Source organism: Lithobates pipiens, unplaced genomic scaffold, assembly GCF_037356315.1.
Source record: "Lithobates pipiens isolate NorthernLeopardFrog02 unplaced genomic scaffold, aLitPip1_a1.2 Scaffold_18, whole genome shotgun sequence".
Taxonomy (NCBI): domain Eukaryota; kingdom Metazoa; phylum Chordata; class Amphibia; order Anura; family Ranidae; genus Lithobates; species Lithobates pipiens.
In genome coordinates, this window is record NW_027507758.1 from 614131192 (window position 1) to 614155759 (window position 24568).

Genomic DNA, 24568 nt, shown 5'->3' on the forward strand with positions numbered 1-24568 from the left:
CAAAGACACTACCACCAACAACACGACCACCACCACCACCACCACATACCTTCCGCTTGAGTCACTGGAATTATTTTCCGATCCATATCAAGAGGACATTTCTGATGCGCAGCCACTCTTGGTATTGGATCAGGAAGAGGAGGTAGCAACAAGCGCTACTCAGCAGTCTGACGCCAGTACCCAGATCAGCCCAAGGAGGAGGTTGGTCCCCGGTGTTGCTGCCTACTCTACTTATAGCGGTGGGGAAGGTGACGTTGATGATGACGTGTCTAGTGATGTCACGTGGGTGCCCACAAGAGAGGAAGAGGAGGGGAGTTCAGAGGGAGATATGGACCAGCAGATAGGGAGGAGAAGCAGCAATGACTTACATTGCACAGCAGGGACAAAGCAGACTGCAAATGTATCAGGAGCGAGTCATCGACCATGTACGGTCACATCTGGCGCTCCCAGGACACCGGCACATGGCTCCGCAGTGTGGGCTTTTTTTAACGTGTCCGCTGCTGACAATAGCGTTGCCATCTGCAATCTTTGCAGTCAACGCGTTAGTCGCGGTAAGCCCAATACTCACCTAGGGACGACCGCCTTAAGAAGGCACATGAGCAGCCATCACCGAGCCCAGTGGGAGCAACGGAACACACAAAGCCACACTGCAGGCTCTCACCGTCCAGCCTCGTCTTCTACTTCTCCTTCTCCTCTCTCCTCACAATTGTCCTCCACTCCACCTTCCATCACGCCAAGCTCACATTTTTCTGCAAAAAGGCAGGCTTCCGTGGGCCTAATGTTTGAGCGTAAAAAAATGATGACGCCGGATAACCCTCTTGCCCAACGGTTGGCGGCTGGCTTGTCAGAACTCATAGCCCGCCAACTACTGCCATATAAACTGGTGGACTCGGAGGCCTTTCGCAAATTTGTGGCCATTGGAACACCACAATGGAAGGTCCCAGGAAGGAAGTATTTCTCAGAGAAGGGCATCCCAGAGCTATATGGCCATGTTCAGCGGCAAGTGAATGTATCTCTGGCACACAGTGTCGGTGCCAAGATACATCTGACCACAGACACGTGGTCTAGCAAACACGGGCAGGGAAGGTATATCAGTTTTACTGCCCACTGGGTGAACCTTCTGACGGCCGTCAAGCATGTAACCCGTGGCACCCGTGTAGATTTGGTTTTACCGCCACGGATTGCATGCAGGCCTGACTCTTCTTCTCCTCCTCCTACTCCATCCTCCTCCCTCTCCTCCTCAGCTGCCTCCTCCTTTTCCGCTGCTAGCGTCTCTTCCACTGCACCGCCCAAGCTCCCCAGAACCTATTCCACATGCCAGGTGAGACGTTGCCATGCCGTGCTGCGTCTGTTGTGCCTGGAAGCAAAGAGCCACACTGGCCCGGCACTCCTTTCAGCTTTGCGTTCACAGGCAGATGAGTGGCTAACACCGCTCAATTTGACAGTTGGTAAAGTGGTGTGTGACAACGGTGCCAATCTGCTTAGCGCATTGAAACAGGGCAAAATCACGCACGTGCCGTGCATGGCACACGTCTTAAACTTGGTCGTGCAGCGATTCCTTGTCAAATACCCTGGGGTCCAGGACATCTTGCGGCAGGCAAGGAAAATCTCGGCCCATTTCAGAAGATCTTACACGGCCATGGCTCGCCTTGCTGACATTCAGCGGCGACACCATCTGCCGGTCAGACGTCTTATTTGCGATTGCCCGACGCGATGGAACTCAACCTTCTATATGCTTGATAGGCTGCTCCAGCAGAAACGTGCAGTTAACGTCTACCTGTATGAACTCTGCGAAAGAAACGGTTCTGGGGAGCTGGGTTTTTTTTCACCGCGCCAGTGGCTGCTCATGCGCGACACATGCAGACTTCTGCGGCCATTTGAGGAGATCACCAAACTGGTCAGTCGCAGCCATGGCGCCATCAGTGACATGGTACCTTATGCCTTCTTTCTGGAGCGTGCATTGCGTCGTGTCATTGATCAGGCTGTGGAGGAGCAGGAGCGGGAAGATGAGGAAGTCGCAATGCTGGATGAATTCCCAGGGGGGGCTACTCTATCTGAGACAAGTCAACAACAGGAGTCTGATGAGGAGTCAGAGGAGGATGGTGCCGGGGCGGATGAGCAGGAGCAAGAAGAGCATGCTTTAAACCTTTCTGGGATCCCTGTTGTGCGAGGATGGGGAGAGGAGAATGAAGAGGACGACATTATCCTGGATGATGAGCAGGAGCCAGGCCACCACACCGCTTCCACTTTAGTGCAAATGGGGGCCTTCATGCTCCAGTGTTTTAATAGGGACCCCCGTATAAAAAGCATGAGGGTCAAGGACCAGTACTGGGTGGCAACGTACTTAGACCCCCGGTACAAACACAAAATGGCGGAAATGTTACCGCCGTCGCAGAGGGCTGTCAGAATGCAGCACTTCCAGGCCTTGCTTCGAGAAATGCTGCATTCTGCTTTTGCGTGCGCTGGCAGAGGAGCAATTCCCACTCCCAGAGAAGGATTTGCGGGTACCAATCCAACAGCGCCTGCAAGAAGAGGCCGGTTTGAAGATGTGTTGGTGACTTCGGATATGAGGTCATTCTTTCAGCCGACCCATCGACAGGTGTCATCCGGATCCAGCATCAGGGAACGCCTAGACCGTCAGGTGTCCGACTACATTGGGTTAACGGCCGATGTGGACGCTCTGAGGAGTGATGAACCCCTAGACTACTGGGTGGGCAGGCTTGACCTCTGGCCAGAGCTTGCCCAATTTGCAATCGAACTGTTGGCTTGCCCCTCATCCAGTGTCCTGTCCGAAAGGACGTTCAGCGCAGCAGGGGGGATTGTGACCGATAAGCGTACTCGCCTAGCTCACCACAGTGTTAACTACCTCACATTTCTAAAAATGAATGAGGCATGGATCTCGGAGGAATTCAACACATGTGATCAGTAGACCATGTATATGTCTATAAACAATTTTTGGAATCAAGCACACAGACCTTCTTAATTCATTTGGCTCACTTCCCTGACCCAAAAAAGCACACCGTACTATATGCCCCTACCCTCCTCTTTGAAGAGGTTGAGCGGTGTCATATTTCTACTGGGGCTGCTTATTATGAGGGGTTCCCACCATCCCTGTGCTGTGCTGACTTCCTCCTGGGTGTTCTTATTATGAGGGGCTCCCACCATCCCTGTGCTGTGCTGACTTCCTCCTGGGGGTTCTTATTATGAGGGGATCACACCATCCCTGTGCTGTGCTGACTTCCTCCTGGGGCTGCTTACGGTGCTGCTGTCAGCGCTGTATGTCACGGAGCTGCTGTCAGCGCTGTATGTCACGGAGCTGCTGTCAGCGCTGTATGTCACGGAGCTGCTGTCAGCGCTGTATGTCACGGAGCTGCTGTCAGCGCTGTATGTCACGGAGCTGCTGTCAGCGCTGTATGTCACGGAGCTGCTGTCAGCGCTGTATGTCACGGAGCTGCTGTCAGCGCTGTATGTCACGGAGCTGCTGTCAGCGCTGTATGTCACGGAGCTGCTGTCAGCGCTGTATGTCACGGAGCTGCTGTCAGCGCTGTATGTCACGGTGCTGCTGTCAGCGCTGTATGTCACGGAGCTGCTGTCAGCGCTGTATGTCACGGAGCTGCTGTCAGTGCTGTATGTCACGGAGCTGCTGTCAGCGCTGTATGTCACGGAGCTGCTGTCAGCGCTGTATGTCACGGAGCTGCTGTCAGCGCTGTATGTCACGGTGCTGCTGTCAGCGCTGTATGTCACGGAGCTGCTGTCAGCGCTGTATGTCACGGAGCTGCTGTCAGCGCTGTATGTCACGGAGCTGCTGTCAGCGCTGTATGTCACGGAGCTGCTGTCAGCGCTGTATGTCACGGAGCTGCTGTCAGCGCTGTATGTCACGGTGCTGATGTCAGTGCTCTGTATTACGGTGCTGCTGTCAGTGCTCTGTATCTCCTGCACCCTCTTGTTTGCCTACCCTGGTCCCTGACCTTCCCTCTCCTCCATTGCCTTCATTAGCTCCATAGTCCTGAATTGTCAGAACAATTTCCCAAATAAAAAAAAAATGCTTGTAGTTATCGATCCCAAATTCACCTCATACATGTATTATGCTATTGTCCAGGTGGTGGGACTACGTGCTACCCCCTAATAATTACCCCGTGGCCGCAAATTCGACCTAAAGGTTTGCGAAATTCGCCTCCCATTGAAGTCAATGGAGCCCGCGGCGAACGGTCGTTTTCGCGAACGTTTGTGTCCGTTCGCGTTTCGCGTTCGCGAAACGTCCCGTCGGAAGTTCGTCCATCACTATTTGTGATATCTTTGCTTTCTGAGAGAGCCTTGGCCGGGGCTAACCCTCTATGGGAGACGCAAAAACCTGTTGTCTTGAGTTACCCTCCTTTAAAAGGGCATTTGACATTCCCGCATGCTCCGCTTCTGCTGCCAAGTGCCTCATGTCCATCAAACAGAGTACGAGAACTGTTGCCGATTACGCCATTGAATTCTGTACTCTGGTAGCAGAGGTTGCTTGGCACAATGAGGCCCTCGTGGCTTCTTTTTCTCATGGTCTCTTGGATTCCATCAAGGATGAAATAGCAGCCCGAGATATACCCACTGAGCTGGAGAGCTTGATCTCTTTTGCCATCCTCATTGACTCCAGACTCAGAGAAAGACTTTCTCTTAGGCCGCGTACACACGGGCGGACTGTTCACCCAACTTAGTTCGTCAGACAATCCGACAAACAGTCCGCTCAAAATTTGCATGAACGGACTTGACCACACACGATGAGCAGACAGTCCGCTGAAAGCGTGCGCGATGACGTGAACGGCACGTACGACGGGACGAGAAATTCGACGTCCAATACACTGCAATGCAACCTTCGCCGTGTAAATCCTTTCTGAGCATGCGCGAAACTTAGTCTGTCGAACGAGCCTACACACGAGCGGACTGTCCGCTGAAACCAAGTTTGGGCGGACAGTCTTACGGAAATTCCGAAAAACTTTGTTCGTCAGACTGTCCGCTGAAACAGTCCGCTGAAGCCCACACACGAGCGGACTGTCCGCTGAAACACTGTTCAGCGGACAAAGTTGGGCGAACAGTCCGCCCGTGTGTACGCGGCCTTAAGGAGCGCTTACGAAAGCTTCCTCTACGTTTGCCTCTGAGCTTTGTAGTCCCACCCATGCCTCCCTCACCTCCCATGCCTCCTGGTACCGAGTTGGTCAGTGAAGATGAACCCATGCACCTGGACTTCACGTGTCTCTCTGCAGATGAGAGAGCCTTTAGGAGGAGGGAGAGATTGTGCCTTTATTGTGGCCAGGCAGGTCACATTTTGAAGTCTTGTCCTCCACGTCCAGGGAACGCCCGAACCTTGAGGTCCTGTCATAGACAGACCTTAGGTGGCGTTGTTTCGTCCCCAGTTATCCAGAAGGATAAGACCTGGTTTCGGTCACCCTTTCTTGGGCTGAGTCGTCCATCGAGATACAGGCTCTAATCGACTCTGGGGCTGCAGGCCTGTTCATTGATGCTGCATTTGTTTCGCAGCACTCGATTTCGCTGCAGCTGCGTGACACTCCACTTGCCATTGAGGCTCTTGCGGGAGACCTTTACAGCCTGCCCATGTGCCTCATGACATGAGACGGTTCCGTTGTCCATGGCCATAGGGGCTCTTCACCACGAGATAATCCAATTCCAAGATATTTCCTCACCCATGTTTCCGCTGGTTATTCGTTATCCTTGGTTACAGAGGCACAACCCCTCTTTTGATTGGCTCCATTCTCAGGTTCTCTCATAGTCACCACAATGCAGTGAGACATGCTTCCTGAAGGTATCCAAGGTCCTGTGCACCTCTTCACTTTATCAAAGCGATGTCTTTGATAAAGGTCAAGCCGGTAGTTTGCCTCCACACCGGTCTTATGCGCAATTGACCTTCAACCTGGCGCCATATCTCCTCGTGGCCGGGTTTACCCTTTGTCGGTCTTGGAGGATAAGGCCATGGAGGAGTATGTTGCTGACGCACTTTATCGAGGTTTCATCCGCAAATCCTCGTCTCCTGCTGGTTTCTTCTTTGTGAAGAAGAGGAGCGGGGAACTGAGACCTTGTATAGATTATAGGGGTCTCAGTCGTGTCACGATTAAGAATGCCTACCCGATTCCATTGATTACAGATTGATTTGACCGCCTCAACGGTTTTCACAAAGCTTGACTTGAGAGGGGCATACAATCTCGTGTGCATTAAGGAGGGCGACGAGTGGAAAACTGCGTTTAATACCAGAACAGGCCAATATGAATACCTGGTAATGCCTTTTGGCCTTTGTAATGCCCCAGCAGTTTTTCAGGAATTTATTAATGATGTCCTCTGAGATTTGTTGCAGTTATGTGTGGTGGTTCTCGATGATATCCTCATATTTTCCAAGTCCCTGGAGAGCCACCACACAGATGTCTGTTGTGTGCTTCAGAAACTAAGATAGAACAATCACTATTGTAAACTCAAGAAGTGCGAGTTTCATCGCGAACAGGTTACATTCCTGCGTTATGTCATTTCCACTGCTGGTTTTTCGATGGACCCAGAGAAACTTTCGTCAGTCCTACAGTGGCCTCGACCCGTGGGTTTACGTCCTCTGCAGCATTTCCTGGGTTTTGCCAACTACTATCAGAAGTTTATTCGTAACTTCTCGTCTCTGGTCAAGCCCCTGACTGATATAACCAGAAAGGACGGTAACCCACAGAGTTAGTCTCTGGAGTCCATTAAGGCCTTTGAGACTCTCAAGGCTGCCTTTGTTTCTGCTCCTGTGTTGGCACATCCTGATCCTACGTTGCCTTTTATCCTAGAAGTTGATGCTCCTGAGACTGGAGTTGGCGCCCTTCTGTCTCAACGTCCTGGCGCTGAGAGCGCTATGCATCCGTGTCGCTACTTTTCCAAGAAATTGTTACCTGCTGAATACAATTATGAGATTGGTGACAGAGAGCTGTTGGCGATCATTTTAGCCCTGAAAAAATTGGAGACATCTCCTTGAAGGTATCGCTGTGCCTGTTCTTATTCTTACTGACCATAAGAATCTTACATTCTTGTCTGAGGCTAAGCGACTCTCTCCCAGAAGGGCCCGATGGGCTCTTTTCTTGTCGAGCTTTAATTACATTGTCTCATTCTTACCCGGTACTAAGAATGTAAGGGCTGATGCCTTGTCACGACAATTTTCCTCCACTTCCAAGTCGGAGTCGGTTCCGGTTCCTATGATTCCTCCTGATCGTATCTTGGCTACGGTTCGAACCAGTCTCACTTTTCCTTTGGGTGACAAAATCCTTGCTGCTCAGGTCCATGCTCCTCCTGAGAAACCTTGTGACCGCTGCTTTGTCCCAGAGAGTCTCCGTACTACTGTGCTCCAGACTTACCATTCTCCCAAGGCAGCTGGCCATCCTGGGAAGAATCAACTCATTTGGGCCATTTCCCAACAATTCTGGTGGCCTAGTCTACGGGCTGATGTTACTACCTTCGTAGCTGCCTGTCCCGTGTGTGCTTACAGTAAGACTCCACGACACCTTCCAGTGGGCCTCCTACAAACCATACCCAATGGAGAGAGGCCCTGGACTCACCTGTCAATGGATTTCATTGTGGAGTTGCCCAACTCCCAAGGCAACACTGTTATCCTTATGGTCGGTTCTCAAAGATGTGTCATTGTATTCCACTTAAGAAGTTGCATACCTCTAAGGAACTGGTTTCCATTTTTGCTTGGGAGATCTTTCGCTAACCATGGGCTACCCAAGGTGATTGTCTTGGACAAGGGCAGTCAGTTTGTCTCCTGGTTCTAGCGAGCCTTTTGTGCACAGTTGAGAATCCAGCTTGCGTTCTCTTTTGCGTATCACCCGCATTCTAATGGGGCCGCAAAGCGAGCCAATCAGTCCTTGGAGCAATTCCTACGTTGCTATATTTCTGACCACCATAACAACTGGTCAGACCTATTACCTTGGGCAGAGTTTGCTCACAACAGTGCCTCCCCATTGACTCCATTTATGGCGAATTATGGTTCCCAACCTTCCATGTTGCCTGACTCGTTTGTTCTGCAGAGTATTCCTGCGTTAGATGAGCATCTCTGTGGTCTTCGTTCCACTTGGGTACAAGTCCAGGAGGCTTTGCGTCATGCTAATGATAGGTACAGACTCCATGCTGACCGCAGACGCCTGCCTGCTCCTTCCTACCAGGTTGGGGACAGGGTCTGGCTGTCATCTCGCAACCTCCGGCTTTGTGTTCCCTCACTGAAGTTTGCACCTCGGTTTATTGGGCCTTTCTGTATCCTTCGCAGGATTAACCCAGTGGCTTACGCGTTGGACCTTCCTCCTAGTATGCGCATCTCAAATGTGTTTTATGTCTCCTCATTGAAACCGTTGGTCTGTAACCGATTTACCACCTCGGTGCCACGCCCTCACCCTATTCAGGTTTAGAACCATGAGGAGTATGAGGTACAATCCATTGTTGACTCCCGTAGGTTCTGTGGGTGCATACAGTACATGGTGCATTGGAAGGGGTACGGTTCTGGAGGAACGCTCCTGGGTTTCATCCTCAGTAGGGATGAGCTTCGTGTTCGAGTCGAACATACGTTCGACTCGAACATCGGCTGTTCGCCCGTTCGGCAAATTCCGAACGTTATGGGCCGTTCACGCCAAATTCGTGTGGCGCTCACGGCCCACAATGCACTGCGTCATCGCAGTGCATTGCTGGCTCATGATTGGCCAAGCATGCACTGTGACCCCGCATGCTTGGCCAATCACAGCGCCAGCAGCGAGGAGAGCCATGATTGGACACAGGCAGGATGCCTGTGGCCAATCATAGCTCAGGCTGTGTAGTACACGCCCCACACTATATAAGGCCGCAAAGCGCGGCGGCCTAGTGTAGTGTGTTGGCGTCTGAAGCAGTCAGTGGGTGTTCTGTGTACCTTCAACACAGTACACACCGATCGTTATCGGCCGATTTTCGATCTTGCTCTTCTGTAGTGGTTGTTGTCTGCTTGCCCTGACCGCAGTATACACCGCTATATTCACCTCACCTATATAGCTAGTGATCTATCTTTTATAATAGAGCTTGCAGTCAGTAGTGTTAGGAGCTTGTGCGTGCTGTCTGCGCGCTCCGTACCCAGTACACACCGCTATATCCACCTACATAGCTCTTCTCTATTTGAGCCCACTTGCCATCTGCAGGAGTTATTGGAAGTTGTGTGTGCCTCCAGCACAGCACAGTATACATCTGTATCATGCTCCAGGAGGATGCCCAGTGTTTTGTAGGCTCTGATGATGACACTCAGCTAGAGGAAGGCAGTAACGTGAGCGCAGAGAGAGGGGATGCTCAAGAAGGACAGCAATCTGGCAGTCATGTTCCACAAGCTGCAGCATACTGCCAGGTTTGCTACAGCGATGAAGAGGGAGGGGATGATGAGGGCACTGACTCCACGTGGGTGCCTGGTAGGAGAGAGGAGGAGGAGGCACATGTCCAATGAGGCCAGCTTAGGGGCAGCACACCGACTGAATCACACCGCAGAGCTCCGCCTGTGCAGAGCGCTGCCTCTGCGCGTTATTCTAAAAGTTCTTTGGTGTGGGCCTTTTTTGAGACGAGTGCATCAGATCGCACCGCTGCTATTTGCAACATATGTCTCAAGCGTTTCTCGCATGGCCAAAACATCAGCCGCTTGGGCACCACATGCTTGACCAGACATATGTTGACCTGCCATGCAGCTCGTTGGCAAGCGTACCTCAAAGACCCACACCAAAGAACAAAGCGGACCTCTCTTTGCTCCTCATCAGCTGGCATCTCCAACCCCACTAGACCTTCAGTCCTCTCTAAAACCTGCTCTGAGAGGAATGAAGGTGTAGAATTAGGTGTGTCACAGCCAAGTGCTTCCGGGCACTCTGCTAGCAGTACACCCACGTCTGATTATAGCAGGCAAATGTCCCTGCCCCAGCTGCTGGACCGGCGAAAGAAGTTCACTCCCAGCCATCCACATGCCCAGCGGTTGAATGCTAGCTTGGCTAAATTGCTAGCACTTCAACTGCTGCCTTTTCAGTTGGTAGACTCAACCCCTTCCGTGAGTTTGTACAATGTGCGGTTCCTCAGTGGCAGGTCCCCAAACGCCACTTTTTCTCACGGAAGGTGATTCCGGCTCTCTACCGGCATGTGGAAGGCAATGTCCTTGCCTCGCTGGACAGGGCGGTCAGTGGTAAGGTGCATATTACCGCTGACTCATGGTCCAGCAGGCATGGACAGGGACGTTACCTGTCTTTCACGGCCCATTGGGTCACTCTTCTGGCAGCTGGGAAGGATGCAGGACAAGGTGCAGTAGTGTTGGAGGTTGTTCCGCCACCACGCCTCCAAAATGCTACTATTGGTTGTGACACACCTCTCTCCTCCACCCCCTCCTCTTCTTCTTCCTCCATGGCCTCTTCCAGTGCTCTGTCCTCAGAACCAGCGGTGCTTCGTAGGCGTTCCAGGGGCTACGCAAGTACGCAGGCAAAACGATGCCATGCCGTGCTTGCGCTGGTTTGTTTGGGGGACAGGAGCCACACTGGGGCGGATGTTTTGTCAGCTCTGCAGGGGCAGGCTGAGAGGTGGTTGACGCCACGCCAGCTTAAGCCAGAAATGGTGGTTTGTGACAATGGCACCAACCTCCTCTCCGCCCTCCGACAGGGACAACTGACCCATGTGCCCTGTGTAGCTCACGTCCTTAACCTGGTGGTGCAGCGGTTCTTGGGCAGGTACCCTGGCTTACAGGATGTCCTGAAGCAGGCCAGGAAAGTCTGTGTGCATTTCCGCCGATCATTTAATGCCTGTGCTCGGCTGGCTGAGCTCCAAAAGGAGTTGAACCCGCCCAAGAACCGCCTTATATGTGACATGCCCACCAGGTGGAACTCAACGTTGGCCATGCTGCAGCGGCTGCGCATGCAGCAGAGGGCCATCAATGAGTACCTGTGTGACTACGGCACCAGGACAGGGTCAGGGGAGCTTGGTTTTTTCTCACCATGCCAGTGGGGCATGATCAGGGATGCATGCACTGTCCTGTCACCGTTTGAGGAGGCCACAAGGATGGTGAGCAGTGACAGTGCATGCATCAGTGACACTGTACCTCTTGTCCACCTCTTGGAGCATACGCTGCGTGGAATAATGGACAGGGCACTTGAGGCAGAACAGAGGCAGGAAGAGGAGGACTTCCTTGCCTCTCAAGGCCCCCTTTATCCAGACAGTGTTCCTGCTGTGCCACCCATCACACAGGAAGAGGATGAGGAGGAGGAGGATGATTGTGTCAGCATGGAGGTGGAGGCTGGCACTCAGCATCAGCAGCAGTCTTGTAGGGATGATTTACAGTCCCAAGAAAACCGTGGACTTGTACGTGGCTGGGAGGAGGTAGCTGTGGATCATGTTGTCCTTAGTGACCCAGAGGACTCCGGACCGAATGCCTCAGCTAACCTACGCTGCATGGCCTCCCTGATCCTGCAAAGCCTGCGGGAGGATCCTCGTATTCTTCGGATCAAGGAGAGGGATCATTACTGGCTGGCCACTCTCCTTGATCCACGGTACAAGGGTAAGGTTGCCGACCTTATCTTGCCGTCGCAGAGGGAGCAGAGGATGAGACATCTCCGGGAGGCCTTGCAGAAAGGTCTGTGCAACGCGTTTCCAGAGACTGGGAGGTTACAAACTCCTGGTCCTGGACAACGTGTTGCTGAGCCATCGGTCAGAAGGAGCGGTGGAGAAGGTGGCCATCTGACCAATGCTTTCAGGCAATTTTTTAGTCCGCAGCCCCAAGGTATGATCGGTTCCAGCAACCATCGCCAGCGTCTGATTTACATGGTGCAGGAATACCTAGGGGCAATGTCAGACTTAGACACCTTTCCCACCGAAAATCCTCTGGCTTACTGGGTCTTGAGAATGGATCACTGGCCAGAGCTTGCACAGCATGCAATTGAGCTACTGGCCTGTCCTGCATCCAGCGTTCTTTCGGAAAACGCACCTTCAGTGCTGCTGGTGGCTTTGTTACCGATCACAGGGTGCGCCTGTCCACCGAATCAGTTGATCGACTGACCTTCATCAAGATGAATCAGTCTTGGATCACCCACAGCTACCAAGCACCTGAAGCTGATGTAACCGAATAATTTTTTTTGAAATATCACATCCCTTCAAGACTGCCTATGCTGATGCTGAGTGACTGTCCTGTTATGTTGATTGTCTATCCTCTTCCTCCTCCGCTGATATGTTGGAAGAACATTTCTGGTTCTGGGTGATGCCTAAGGCCCAATTTTTCTGCCCCTGTTTAACAGGGGAGTTTAATTACAATTTTTGATGCAATGCTTTGCAGCAGGGCTAATTCCTGCAATAAAACTAGAGTATATGGGAGAGGTTGCAGTGTCGTGGCACCAGCACCAGTGCCTAAGGCCCAATTTTTCTGCCCCTGTTTAACAGGGACTAGTAATTACAATTCTTGATATAATATTTCACAGGAGGGCCCGGTCCTGTGCCCACCCAGAGTAACTGTGAGGACTTATAGTGTTGTGGCACCAGCACCACAACCACCAAAGGTAAATTTTTCTACCACTGTTCAACAATGGCATGTAATTACAATTCTTGATATAATCGTTCACAGCAGGGCGTTCCAGCGCCCACCAAGAGTCACTTTCAGGGCTTACAATGTTGTGGCAAAACCAACACCTTGTTCTGCCATTTCTGCAGAGCATATAGGGCAGGCCCCTACTTTCAAACATCCAACTTACAAACATCTCCTACTTGCAAACGGAAGGAGACAACAGCAAGTGAGATGAAAAAAGATGGACGACAAAACAAATTATACAGGGGGGATAACCCTTCCCTATGTTTTCCAAAAAGCTTAAAAATTGTTTTTTGGACTGGAGCTACACTTTAAAAATGTACCAGTTGAAAATTACAAACAGATTCAACTTAACACAACAAACCTACACAGTCCCTGTCTTGTTTGCACCGCCTGTATACTGCTGTTCTGAGTATATAGGGTCTGGGGGCCACACGCATTTCCTTTTTTAAATATGGGTACAGGGTTCCCCTTAATATGCGTACAAGACCCAAATAGGCTGGTAATGGGCAGGGAGGGCTACTCATGCCATTTTTCTCGATGATTTTCAACCATATTGCAGGAACCAGATATAACATTAAAACCGCAAGCAGTTTTAAATGGTGTTATTTCTGTTTAATGTCATTTTGTGCAGGGACTGTTCTAAACACGGGAAACACGTGGCACTTCACAGGCATACTACAGACACCCCCCAGGCACCATATTTAAAGGAATATTTCACTTTTTTTTTCACTTTAATCGTCATTAAAATCAGTGCTCCCGCCAAAACGGACATTTTTAAAAACATTTTAGGCATTGACCCATGTCCCCTGGGGCAGGAGCCAGGTCCCCAAACCTGGCACTTTTAATTTTGAACGTTCGAGTCCCATAGACTTCAATGGGGTTCTAACGTTCGTACGAATTTGGGGTCCGTTCGAAAGTTCTGGTGCGAACCGAACCGGGGGGTGTTCGGCTCATCCCTAATCCTCAGACGTACATGCCCCTGTCCTCCTCCGCGAGTTCTATAGACGGTTTCCCCTCAAGCCTGGTGGCCCTCCAAGGGAGAGGGGTCATTTAGGAGGTGGTACTGTCAGGGCTGGCTTAGCCCTTCCTTCTCTGGGCTGGCTGCTCAGCTGTCGGCTAATTGCCAGCTCTCATCTCTCTCCACAGTTACCAGCTGTTCCTGATCATGCTTGGCTGACCTGCCTACTTAAAGAGGAAGTAAACCCTGATGAGTTTACTTCCTCTTTCATTTCCTGCAAAGGTAAAGCATAATGCACTACAATGCATCGCATAGCAGTCCATTATGTGTCACTTACCTGACACAGGAGCCAGCGAAGTCACCGCTGTCCTCTGTAGTTCCGAGCGTCCATCTTCTTGGTGGGTCTCCCTGCTCCGGCGCTGTGATTCGCTGGAGCAGCGATGATGTCACTCCCGCGCATGCGCATGGGAGCCGACACTCACGGCATACTCGCGGCATATCGCCGCGATCTGCGGCTTACCCAGTGCGCCTGCGCACTGCTGTCTACGGTGGCTGTCTTCAGGTAAATATCTCCCAAACCGTATAGGTTTAGGAGATATTTCTTGGACCTACAGGTAAGCCTTAATCTAGGCTTACCTGTAGGTCAAAGTGGTTTGTAAGGGTTTACAACCACTTTAAAGCTGTCCAACTCACTTCACCTCTGCCGTCGCCTTGGTCACATCACAAGAAACCATCTCATGCGGTTCTGTTTAAAGACTGGCTTGCTGACATCCCTTCTGGCTCTTTATCCTGCTTGCTGTTGCTCTACTTGGATCCCTGACTTCTGGCCTGGCTGATTACCCGATCTGGTTATTAAACTCTGGCCTGGCTGACTACTCAATCCGGTTACTGGACTCTGGCTATGCTTTGATTACGCTTTTTCTATTTACCTTTTTATTTTTATTTAATAAACAAGTGTGATTTAATTGTACTTCTGTCTCGGTCTGGTTCATGGTTTCTGACAATCTTATGGCACAGTGGCTGCGTTTGATGGGTACAGTGGCTACATTTGATTGGCACAGTGGCTGCATTTGATAGCACAGTGGCTGCATTTGATAGCACAGTGGCTGGGTTTGACGGACACAGTGGAGGCAATTGATGGGCACCTTGGCTGCGTTTGATGGTACAGTGGCAGCAATTGATGGCACAGTGGCGGCATTTGATGGCACAGTGGCGGCAATTGATGGGCACAATGGCTGCGTTTGATGGCACAGTGATGGCAATTGATGGCACAGTGATGGCAATTGATGGGCACAGTGGCGGCATTTGATGTGCACAGTGGCTGCATTTGATGGCACAGTGGCGGCAATTGATGGCACAATGGCTGCGTTTGATGGGCACAGTGGTGGCAATTGATGACACAGTGGCTGCGTTTGATGGTTCAGTGGCTGCGTTTTATGGGGCACAGTGGCAGCATTTGATGGTACAGTGGCTGCATTTGACGGCACAGTGGCTGCGTTTGACGGCACAGTGGCTGCGTTTGACGGCACAGTGGCTGCATTTGACGGCACAGTGGCGACAATTGATGTGTACAGTGGCTGCGTTTGATGGCACAGTGACGGCAATTGATGGCACAGTGGCGGCAATTGATGGGCACAGTGGTGGCAATTGATGGGCACAGTGGCTGCATTTGACAGCACAGTGGCGGCAATTGATGGGCACATTGGCTGCAATTGATGGTACAGTGAAGCTGCAATTAATGGGGGTTTTTTTCAGAAATTTCAGTTTGTTTGCGCCCTCCCCAAAATTTTGAGCACCAGCCGCCACTGCTGGGCACCAGTCCTCAGGAAGGATGTACTGGAAATGGAGCGAGTACAAAGAAGGGCAACAAAGCTAATAAAGGGTCTGGAGGATATTAGTTATGAGGAAAGATTGCGAGCACTGAACTTATTCTCTCTGGAGAAGAGATGCTTGAGAGGGGATATGATTTCAATTTACAAATACCGTACTGGTGACCCCACAATAGGGATAAAACTTTTTCACAGGAGGGAGTTTAACAAGACACGTGGCCACTCATTAAAATTAGATGAAAAGAGGTTTAACCTTGCGACGGAACCTAACCCCCACACTCCGCTTGAGTGTTCCCGTCAGTATATCGCTTCCTAAGTCCTGGAACGCGATGCCAATGGATCTGGCTATAGGAACCCCCAAGAACTAGACAACACCAGTCTTGGAGTACATCAGGAATTGTATTTTATTTGAGATCTTACACAAATATATACAGCAGGATGACTAAAACCTAACCTAATTAGCATGAGATAATTATCTAATCATTGACCCAGACTAGTTGTCTGAGAGATAAGACTTTTCAGGGTAAGACTTTACGTCTCCTAGCTCACTGACTGACTATTCAATACACATTACTATAAACATTAACACAGAGTTAATTAGCACAAACAACAATGTGTGGAATACTCTTACAAGCCAGACTAGACTCATTTACACAACGGACAGGTGGCTGGAGTTCATAACATTAGCATCTAACAGTTTGTGTCCCAACAGTGTGATTCAGTCTATTGCTAATATGGCATATACATATCCAGAGTCTGTGTGTCTTGTGGGGGGGGGGGGGCATGGACCTGAATCCAAGTAACAACAGTCCCCCAAATGCCAGGGCCCATAATCACAAGGCAAGAGGTTTGCATTCAGTCCCCTCCAAATGCCTCGGTCCCAGCTAGGTCCGTCACAAACCTTAAACTACGTAGAGGGTTCTTTACTGTAAGAGCAGCAAGGATGTGGAATTCCCTTCCACAGGTGGTGGTCTCAGCGGGGGGCATTGATAGTTTCAAGAAACTATTAGATAAGCACCTGAACGATCACAACATACAGGGATATACAATGTAATAAATTGGACTTAACGCACTTGTGTCTTTTTTCCACCTCACCTACTATGTAATTGGGCGTTCGTGCGACGCTGTACCCAAAACAAAATTGACGTCCTTTTTTCCCCACAAATAGAATTTTCTTTTGCTGGTATTTAATCACCTCTTAATTTTTTTATTTTTTGTGCAATAAACAAAAAGAGCGACAATTTTGAAAAAACAAAACAATATTTTTTACCTTTTGCTATAAAAAATATCCCTCCAAAAAAGAGTTTAGGCCAAAATGTATTCTACATATTTTTGCTAAAAAAAAAAAATTGCAGGTATTTTAACTACCTGTAAAAAAAATAATATTAATAATGATAAATGTGTTTTTTCCAGCAGTGGTGCTGAAACCGGGCACCTGTCCTGCGGTTGACACTTCTGAATGTTTGCCCATCGCCCCGGCTTGTTACATAGACACGGATTGTCCCGGGACAAAGAAATGCTGTTCAGAAGGCTGTTCTCTTGATTGCCAGGAACCCATCGGTAAGTGGATGACTGTGATAAGTAGGGATGAGCTGAACACCCCCCGGTTCGGTTCGTACCAGAACTTTCGAACGGAACCCCATTGAAGTCTATGGGACTCGAACGTTCGAAATGAAAAGTGCTAATTTTAACGGCTAATTTGCAAGATACTGTCCTAAAAAGGGTTTGGGGACCTGGCTCCTGCCCCAGGGGACATGGGTCAATGCCTAAAATGTTTTTAAAAATGTCCGTTTTGGCGGGAGCACTGATTTTAATGACGATTAAAGTGAAAAAAAAAGTGAAATATTCCTGTAAATATGGTGCCTGGGGGGTGTCTGTAGTATGCCTGTGAAGTGCCACGTGTTTCCCGTGTTTAGAACAGTCCCTGCACAAAATGACATTTAACAGAAATAACACCATTTAAAACTGCTTGCGGTTTTAATGTTATATCTGGTTCCTGCAATATGGTTGAAAATCATTCAGAAAAATGGCATGGGTAGCCCTCCCTGCCCATTACCAGCCTATTTGGGTCTTGTACGCATATTAAGGGGAACCCTGTACCCATATTAAAAAAAGGAAATGCGTGTGGCCCCCAGGCCCTATATACTCAGAACAGCAGTATACAGGCGGTGCAAACAAGACAGGGACTGTGTAGGTTTGTTGTGTTAAGTTGAATCTGTTTGTAATTTTCAACTGGTACATTTTGAAAGTGTAGCTCCAGTCAAAAAAACTATTTTTAAGCTTTTTGGAAAACAGGGAAGGGTTATCACCCCTGTATAATTTGTTTTGTCGTCCATCTTTTTTCATCTCACTTGCTGTTGTCTCCTTCCGTTTGCAAGTAGGAGATGTTTGTAAGTTGGATGTTTGAAAGTAGGGGCCTGCCCTATATGCTCTGCAGAAATGGCGGAACAAGGTGTTGGTTTTGCCACAACATTGTAAGCCCTGAAAGTGACTCTTGGTGGGCGCTGGAGCGCCCTACTGTGAATGATTATATCAAGAATTGTAATTACATGCCATTGTTGAACAGTGGTAGAAAAATTGACCTTTGGTGGTTGTGGTGCTGGTGCCACAACACTATAAGTCCTCACCGTTACTCTGGGTGGGCACAGGAAGGGGCCCTCCTGTGAAATATTATATTAAGAATTGTAATTACATGTCCCTGTTAAACAGGGGCAGAAAAATTTGGCCTTAGGCACTGCTGCTGGTGCCACCACACTGCAACCTCTGCCATATACTCTAGTTTTTTTGCTGGAATTAGCCCTGCTGCAAAGCATTGCATCAAAAATTGTACTTAAACGCCCCTGTTAAACAGGGGCAGAAAAATTGGGTCTTAGGCACTGGTGCTGGTGCCACCACACTGCAACCTCTGCCATATACTCTAGTTTTATTGCAGGAATTAGCCCTGCTGCAAAGCATTGCATCAAAAATTGTACTTAAACGCCCCTGTTAAACAGGGGCAGAAAAATTGGGCCTTAGGCACTGGTGCTGGTGCCACCACACTGCAACCTCTGCCATATACTCTAGTTTTATTGCAGGAATTAGCCCTGCTGCAAAGCATTGCATCAAAAATTGTACTTAAACGCCCCTGTTAAACAGGGGCAGAAAAATTGGGCATTAGGCACTGGTGCTGGTGCCACCACACTGCAACCTCTGCCATATACTCTAGTTTTATTGCAGGAATTAGCCCTGCTGCAAAGCATTGCATCAAAAATTGTACTTAAACGCCCCTGTTAAACAGGGGCAGAAAAATTGGGCCTTAGGCACTGGTGCTGGTGCCACCACACTGCAACCTCTGCCATATACTCTAGTTTTATTGCAGGAATTAGACCTGCTGCAAAGCATTGCATCAAAAATTGTACTTAAACGCCCCTGTTAAACAGGGGCAGAAAAATTGGGCTGCTGGCATCACCCAGAACCAAAAATGTTCTTCCAACATATCAGCGGAGGAGGAAGAGGATAGACAATCAACATAACAGGACAGTCACTCAGCATCAGCATAGGCAGTCTTGAAGGGATGTGGTATTTCAAAAAAAATTATTCGGTTACATCAGCTTCAGGTGCTTGGTAGCTGTGGGTGATCCAAGACTGATTCATCTTGATGAAGGTCAGTCGATCAACTGATTCGGTGGACAGGCGCACCCTGTGATCGGTAACAAAGCCACCAGCAGCACTGAAGGTGCGTTCCGAAAGAACGCTGGATGCAGGACAGGCCAGTAGCTCAATTGCATACTGTGCAAGCTCTGGCCAGTGATCCATTCTCAAGACCCAGTAAGCCAGAGCATTTTCGGTGGGAAAGGTGTCCAAGTCTGACCTTGCCCCTAGGTATTCCTGCACCATGTAAATCAGACGCTGGCGATGGGTGCTGGAACCAATCATACCTTGGGGCTGCGGACTAAAAAATTGTCTGAAAGCATCAGTCAGACGGCCACCTTCTCCACCACTCCTTCTGACCGATGCCTCAGCAACACGTTGTCCAGGACCAGGAGTTTGTAACCTCCCAGTCTCTGGGAACGCGTTGCACAGACCTTTCTGCAAGGCCTCCCGGAGATGTCTCATCCTCTGCTCCCTCTGCGATGGCAAGATAAGGTCGGCAACCTTACCCTTGTACCGTGGATCAAGGAGAGTGGCCAGCCAGTAATGGTCCCTCTCCTTGATCCGAAGAATACGAGGATCCTTCTGCAGGCTTTGCAGGATCAGGGAGGCCATGCAGCGTAGGTTAGCTGAGGCATTCGGTCCGGAGTCCTCTGGGTCACTAAGGACAACATGATCCGCAGCTACCTCCTCCCAGCCACGTACAAGTCCACGTGTTTCTTGGGACTGTAAATCATCCCTATAAGACTGCTGCTGCTGCTGCTGCTGCTGCTGCTGATGCTGAGTGCCAGCCTCCACCTCCATGCTGACACAATCATCCTCCTCCTCCTCTTCCTCCTCCTCATCCTCTTCCTGTGTGATGGGTGGCACAGCAGGAACACTGTCTGGATAAAGGGGGCCTTGAGAGGCAAGGAAGTCCTCCTCTTCCTGCCTCTGTTCTGCCTCAAGTGCCCTGTCCATTATTCCACGCAGCGTATGCTCCAAGAGGTGGACAAGAGGTACAGTGTCACTGATGCATGCACTGTCACTGCTCACCATCCTTGTGGCCTCCTCAAACGGTGACAGGACAGTGCATGCATTCCTGATCATGCCCCACTGGCGTGGTGAGAAAAAACCAAGCTCCCCTGACCCTGTCCTGGCGCCGTAGTCGCACAGGTACTCATTGATGGCCCTCTGCTGTGTGTGCAGCCGCTGCAGCATGGCCAATGTTGAGTTCCATCTGGTGGGCATGTCACATATAAGGCGGTTCTTGGGCAGGTTCAACTCCTTTTGGAGCTCAGGCAGCCGAGCACAGGCATTAAATGATCGGCGGAAATGCACACAGACTTTCCTGGCCTGCTTCAGGACATCCTGTAAGCCGGGGTACCTGCCCAAGAACCGCTGCACCACCAGGTTAAGGACGTGAGCTACACAGGGCACATGGGTCAGTTGTCCCTGTCAGAGGGCGGAGAGGAGGTTGGTGCCATTGTCGCAAACCACCATTCCTGGCTTAAGCTGGCGTGACGTCAACCACCTCTCAGCCTGCCCCTGCAGAGCTGACAAAACATCCGCCCCAGTGTGGCTCCTGTCCCCCAAACAAACCAGCGCAAGCACGGCATGGCATCGTTTTGCCTGCGTACTTGCGTAGCCCCTGGAACGCCTACGGAGCACCGCTGGTTCTGAGGACAGAGCACTGGAAGAGGCCATGGAGGAAGAAGAAGAGGAGGGGGTGGAGGAGAGAGGTGTGTCACAACCAATAGTAGCATTTTGGAGGCGTGGTGGCGGAACAACCTCCAACACTACTTCACCTTGTCCTGTATCCTTCCCAGCAGCCAGAAGAGTGACCCAATGGGCCGTGAAAGACAGGTAACGTCCCTGTCCATGCCTGCTGGACCATGAGTCAGCGGTAATATGCACCTTACCGCTGACCGCCCTGTCCAGCGAGGCAAGGACATTGCCTTCCACATGCCGGTAGAGAGCCGGAATCGCCTTCCGTGAGAAAAAGTGGCGTTTGGGGACCTGCCACTGAGGAACCGCACATTGTACAAACTCACGGAAGGGGGCCGAGTCTACCAACTGAAAAGGCAGCAGTTGAAGTGCTAGCAATTTAGCCAAGCTAGCATTCAACCGCTGGGCATGTGGATGGCTGGGAGTAAACTTCTTCCGCCGGTCCAGCAGCTTGGGGGAGGGACATTTGCCTGCTATAATCGGACGTGGGTGTACCGCTAGCAGAGTTCCCGGAAGCACTTGGCTGTGACACACCTAATTCTACACCTTCATTCCTCTCAGAGCAGGTTTCAGAGAGGACTGAAGGTCTAGTGGGGTTGGAGATGCCAGCTGATGAGGAGCAAGGAGAGGTCCGCTTTGTTCTTTGGTGTGGGTCTTTGAGGTACGCTTGCCAACGAGCTGCATGGCAGGTCAACATATGTCTGGTCAAGCATGTGGTGCCCAAGCGGCTGATGTTTTGGCCACGTGAGATACGCTTGAGACATATGTTGCAAATAGCAGCGGTGCGATCTGATGCACTCGTCTCAAAAAAGGCCCACACCAAAGAACTTTTAGAATAACGCGCAGAGGCAGCGCTCTGCACAGGCGGAGCTCTGCGGTGTGATTCAGTCGGTGTGCTGCCCCTAAGCTGGCCCCCGGAGGGCATCCTGCCTCGTTGGACATGTGCTTCCTCCTCCTCCTCCTCCTCCTCCCTCCTTCCAGGCACCCACGTGGAGTCAGTGCCCTCATCATCCCCTCCCTCTTCATCGCTGTAGCAAACCTGGCAGTATGCTGCAGCTTGTGGAACATGACTGCCAGATTGCTGTCCTTCTTGAGCATCCCCTCTCTCTGCGCTCACGCTACTGCCTTCCTCTAGCTGAGTGTCATCATCAGAGCCCACCAAACACTGGGCATCCTCCTGGAGCATGTACCCAACACTGTGCTCAAAGAGTTCAGGAGACTCCTCAGGAGGACGTGGTGGGTCTAGGGAAGGAGTCACTGTTGATGACATTGAGAGGAGGGAAGACGATGCGTTGGCAGCTGCTTTGCTACTACCCTGAGACTGGGTGAGAGAGGATGAGAAGGATGAAGAGGGCTTGGTCACCCACTCTACCAAGTCGTTGGCATGTTGCGGTTCAACATGTCCAGCCAGGGCCGCTGATAGGGCAGTACAGCCAGCCTTCCTGTAGGGGGCCCGAGCTCTGTCACTTCAGAAGAGGGGCCCGGGAACCTGCAGAGCAGGAGAGCTAGCCGAACTGCCTTCTGACATTTGTAGATCTCCTAGCAGCGCTGCCAGCTTTCTCCCTCCAGCATCTCAGTTCTTCCTACTGGCAATTGGTAAAGTGTCCTGATCTGGAGCAGAAGACAGCTGCAGTCTCAGTCTGCCTGTGTCTCTGCCGGGTCCTGAAACTCCCCCTCGTCAATGTTATCTCTGGTCAGCATGAGCAGGAAGCTTCACCTCCTCCCTGAGTGCTGACCTCTTATCCCCCTCCAGATCTGCTCTCACTGCTCTGTGCTCACTGAACTCCAGGGTTTGGATGGAGCAGTGCTTCTGCTGGAGGGGGTGAGGGGGTGAGGGGGGGGGGGGGGGGGTTGCTGCTGGAACAAAGTCACAAAACTTTAGGATTTTGGAGAGAGGGTGAATATGAAGCCAGCCTAGAACTGCAGATAACTGTCAATGCAGTGCTGAGCAAGAACCCAGTGGACACATCTCTCTCTCTCCAGCTGCCAGGCATCTCTGCCCAGCCATTTCTATATACCATCCCTAAGGTCCCTTTATACTTCATATAGCAGTAACAAACATTCCTGCTCACATTTTCTTTTTTTTTTTTTTTTCTTGTTTTTCACACATAGGGTAACCCATTCACTTGAATGGGCTGCCATATATGTGACAAACATATAGAGGCTTCAGAAACTTTTAAGGCATGCAGCGTTGCCACATGACAAAACGCATGTCTTCTCATTGCATTTGGGGTGACATTAACAATTATTGTGCACCACAAGTTCTATGCGCATGTGCAGCGCATTTCCAAAATGCACTGCAAATTGCCCATTACTTGTGCACTTGTCACACATTCAGGTCACCTCCAACGTGAATGTGGCCTAATGTCTCATATACACTGCTAGTTTACTTTTGCTAAACCCCACAGGCTGAACGAAAAAAAACCCTGACACCTCAGGTCAGAGCCTCTGTACTAACAATCTAATGTTAGTACAGTGATCTCCCCTGCTATTCTATTGTATTCTGACAAGGGGACGCCACACCAGAACACTCCGGTCAGGGAGATGGTCAGCATCCCTTTTTTGATCAAGCCCCTTCGACAAAAGCCAGCTGTCATACCGGGCTGTATACATGCCATGGCTGCAACGCTTTACTTCAGAGCTGAGGCATTTGTACTGCAGGTTGTAGAATTTGACTGGCAGCACCATCTGTCAAACTTCCCATTGAGTTCAATGGGGCTGCTCTGCACCTTCAAGCCAAATACTTGGCTTACAGCTGCAATGCGGTCTCACAATGTAAAAATGTAAAATGTAAAATAAAAACAACAGGTGTCATGAGGCAGCAGTAGCAAGGCTCTTATTTCTGCAATGGCTTCAAAGGATACCATTGTGACCATGGCATTTTAGCAATTTGATTTCCCGGGGCCCTGTCAGGTAGGTTGTAGGGGGCCCCGTGATTTCTAACAGCGGCCCTGTGTCCAGCTGCCGAAAAGAAGGACAAGCATGTCCCATGGCCACGTGCTGATGACAATGCACCGCGTCCACGACCAGCACTGTTGTCTCTAGACACAGAGCCTGCTTGCCCTCTTTTATCGGCTTGCGCCTGTCTGCCTCTCCTTGCTGGCCTTCCAGACATGGTAATGGCCTGAAGGGAGTTGGGTAAAACAGCAGTTGGGTAGTTTATATTGTGCTGGAGGCACACAACACCCACTAACTCCTGCAGATGCCTTTTTTATAGAACAGCAGAGATTAAGGGGTATATACAGATGTATACTGTGCTGTGCGGGAGGCACACACAACTTCCAATAACTCCTGCAGATGGCAATTGGGCTCAAATAGAGAACAGCTATGTAGGTGGATTATAGCGGTATGTACTGGGTACAGAGCACGCAGACAGCACGCACTATCTCCTAACACTACTGACTGCAAGCTCTATTATTAAAGATAGATCACTAGCTATATAGGTGAGGTGAATATAGTGGTGTATACTGCGGTCAGGGCACAGACAATAACCCCTACACAACAGCAAGATAGGAAATCAGCCAAAAACGATCGGTGTGTACTGTGTTGAAGGTACACAGAACACCCACTGCTTCAGATGCCAACACACTACACGAGGCCGCCTTAATGGCGGCCTTATATAGTGTGGGGCGTGCACTACACAGCCTTAGCTATGATTGGCCACAGGCATCCTGCCTGTGGCCAATTATGGCTCTCCTCGCTGCTGGCGCTGCGATTGGCCAAGCATGCGGGGTCACAGTGCATGCTTGGCCAATCATGAGCCAGCAATGCACTGCGCCATCGCAGTGCATTGTGGGCCGTGAGCGCCACACGAATTTTGACGCGAACGGACCAAGTGTTCGGATTTCGCCGAACGAACGAACAGCCAATGTTCGAGTCGAACGTACGTTC

General features: G+C 50.5%; 1 protein-coding gene across 1 annotated transcript in view; it reads left to right on the forward strand.

Moving 5' to 3' along the window:
- Positions 1–24568, forward strand: part of LOC143986833 (uncharacterized) — a 293231-nt gene that overhangs the window by 152385 nt on the left and 116278 nt on the right. The window contains exon 6 of the mRNA XM_077485241.1: positions 16754–16900. Within this exon, the coding sequence (XP_077341367.1) occupies positions 16754–16900 (147 nt within the window). The remainder of the gene's footprint in view (positions 1–16753; positions 16901–24568) is intronic.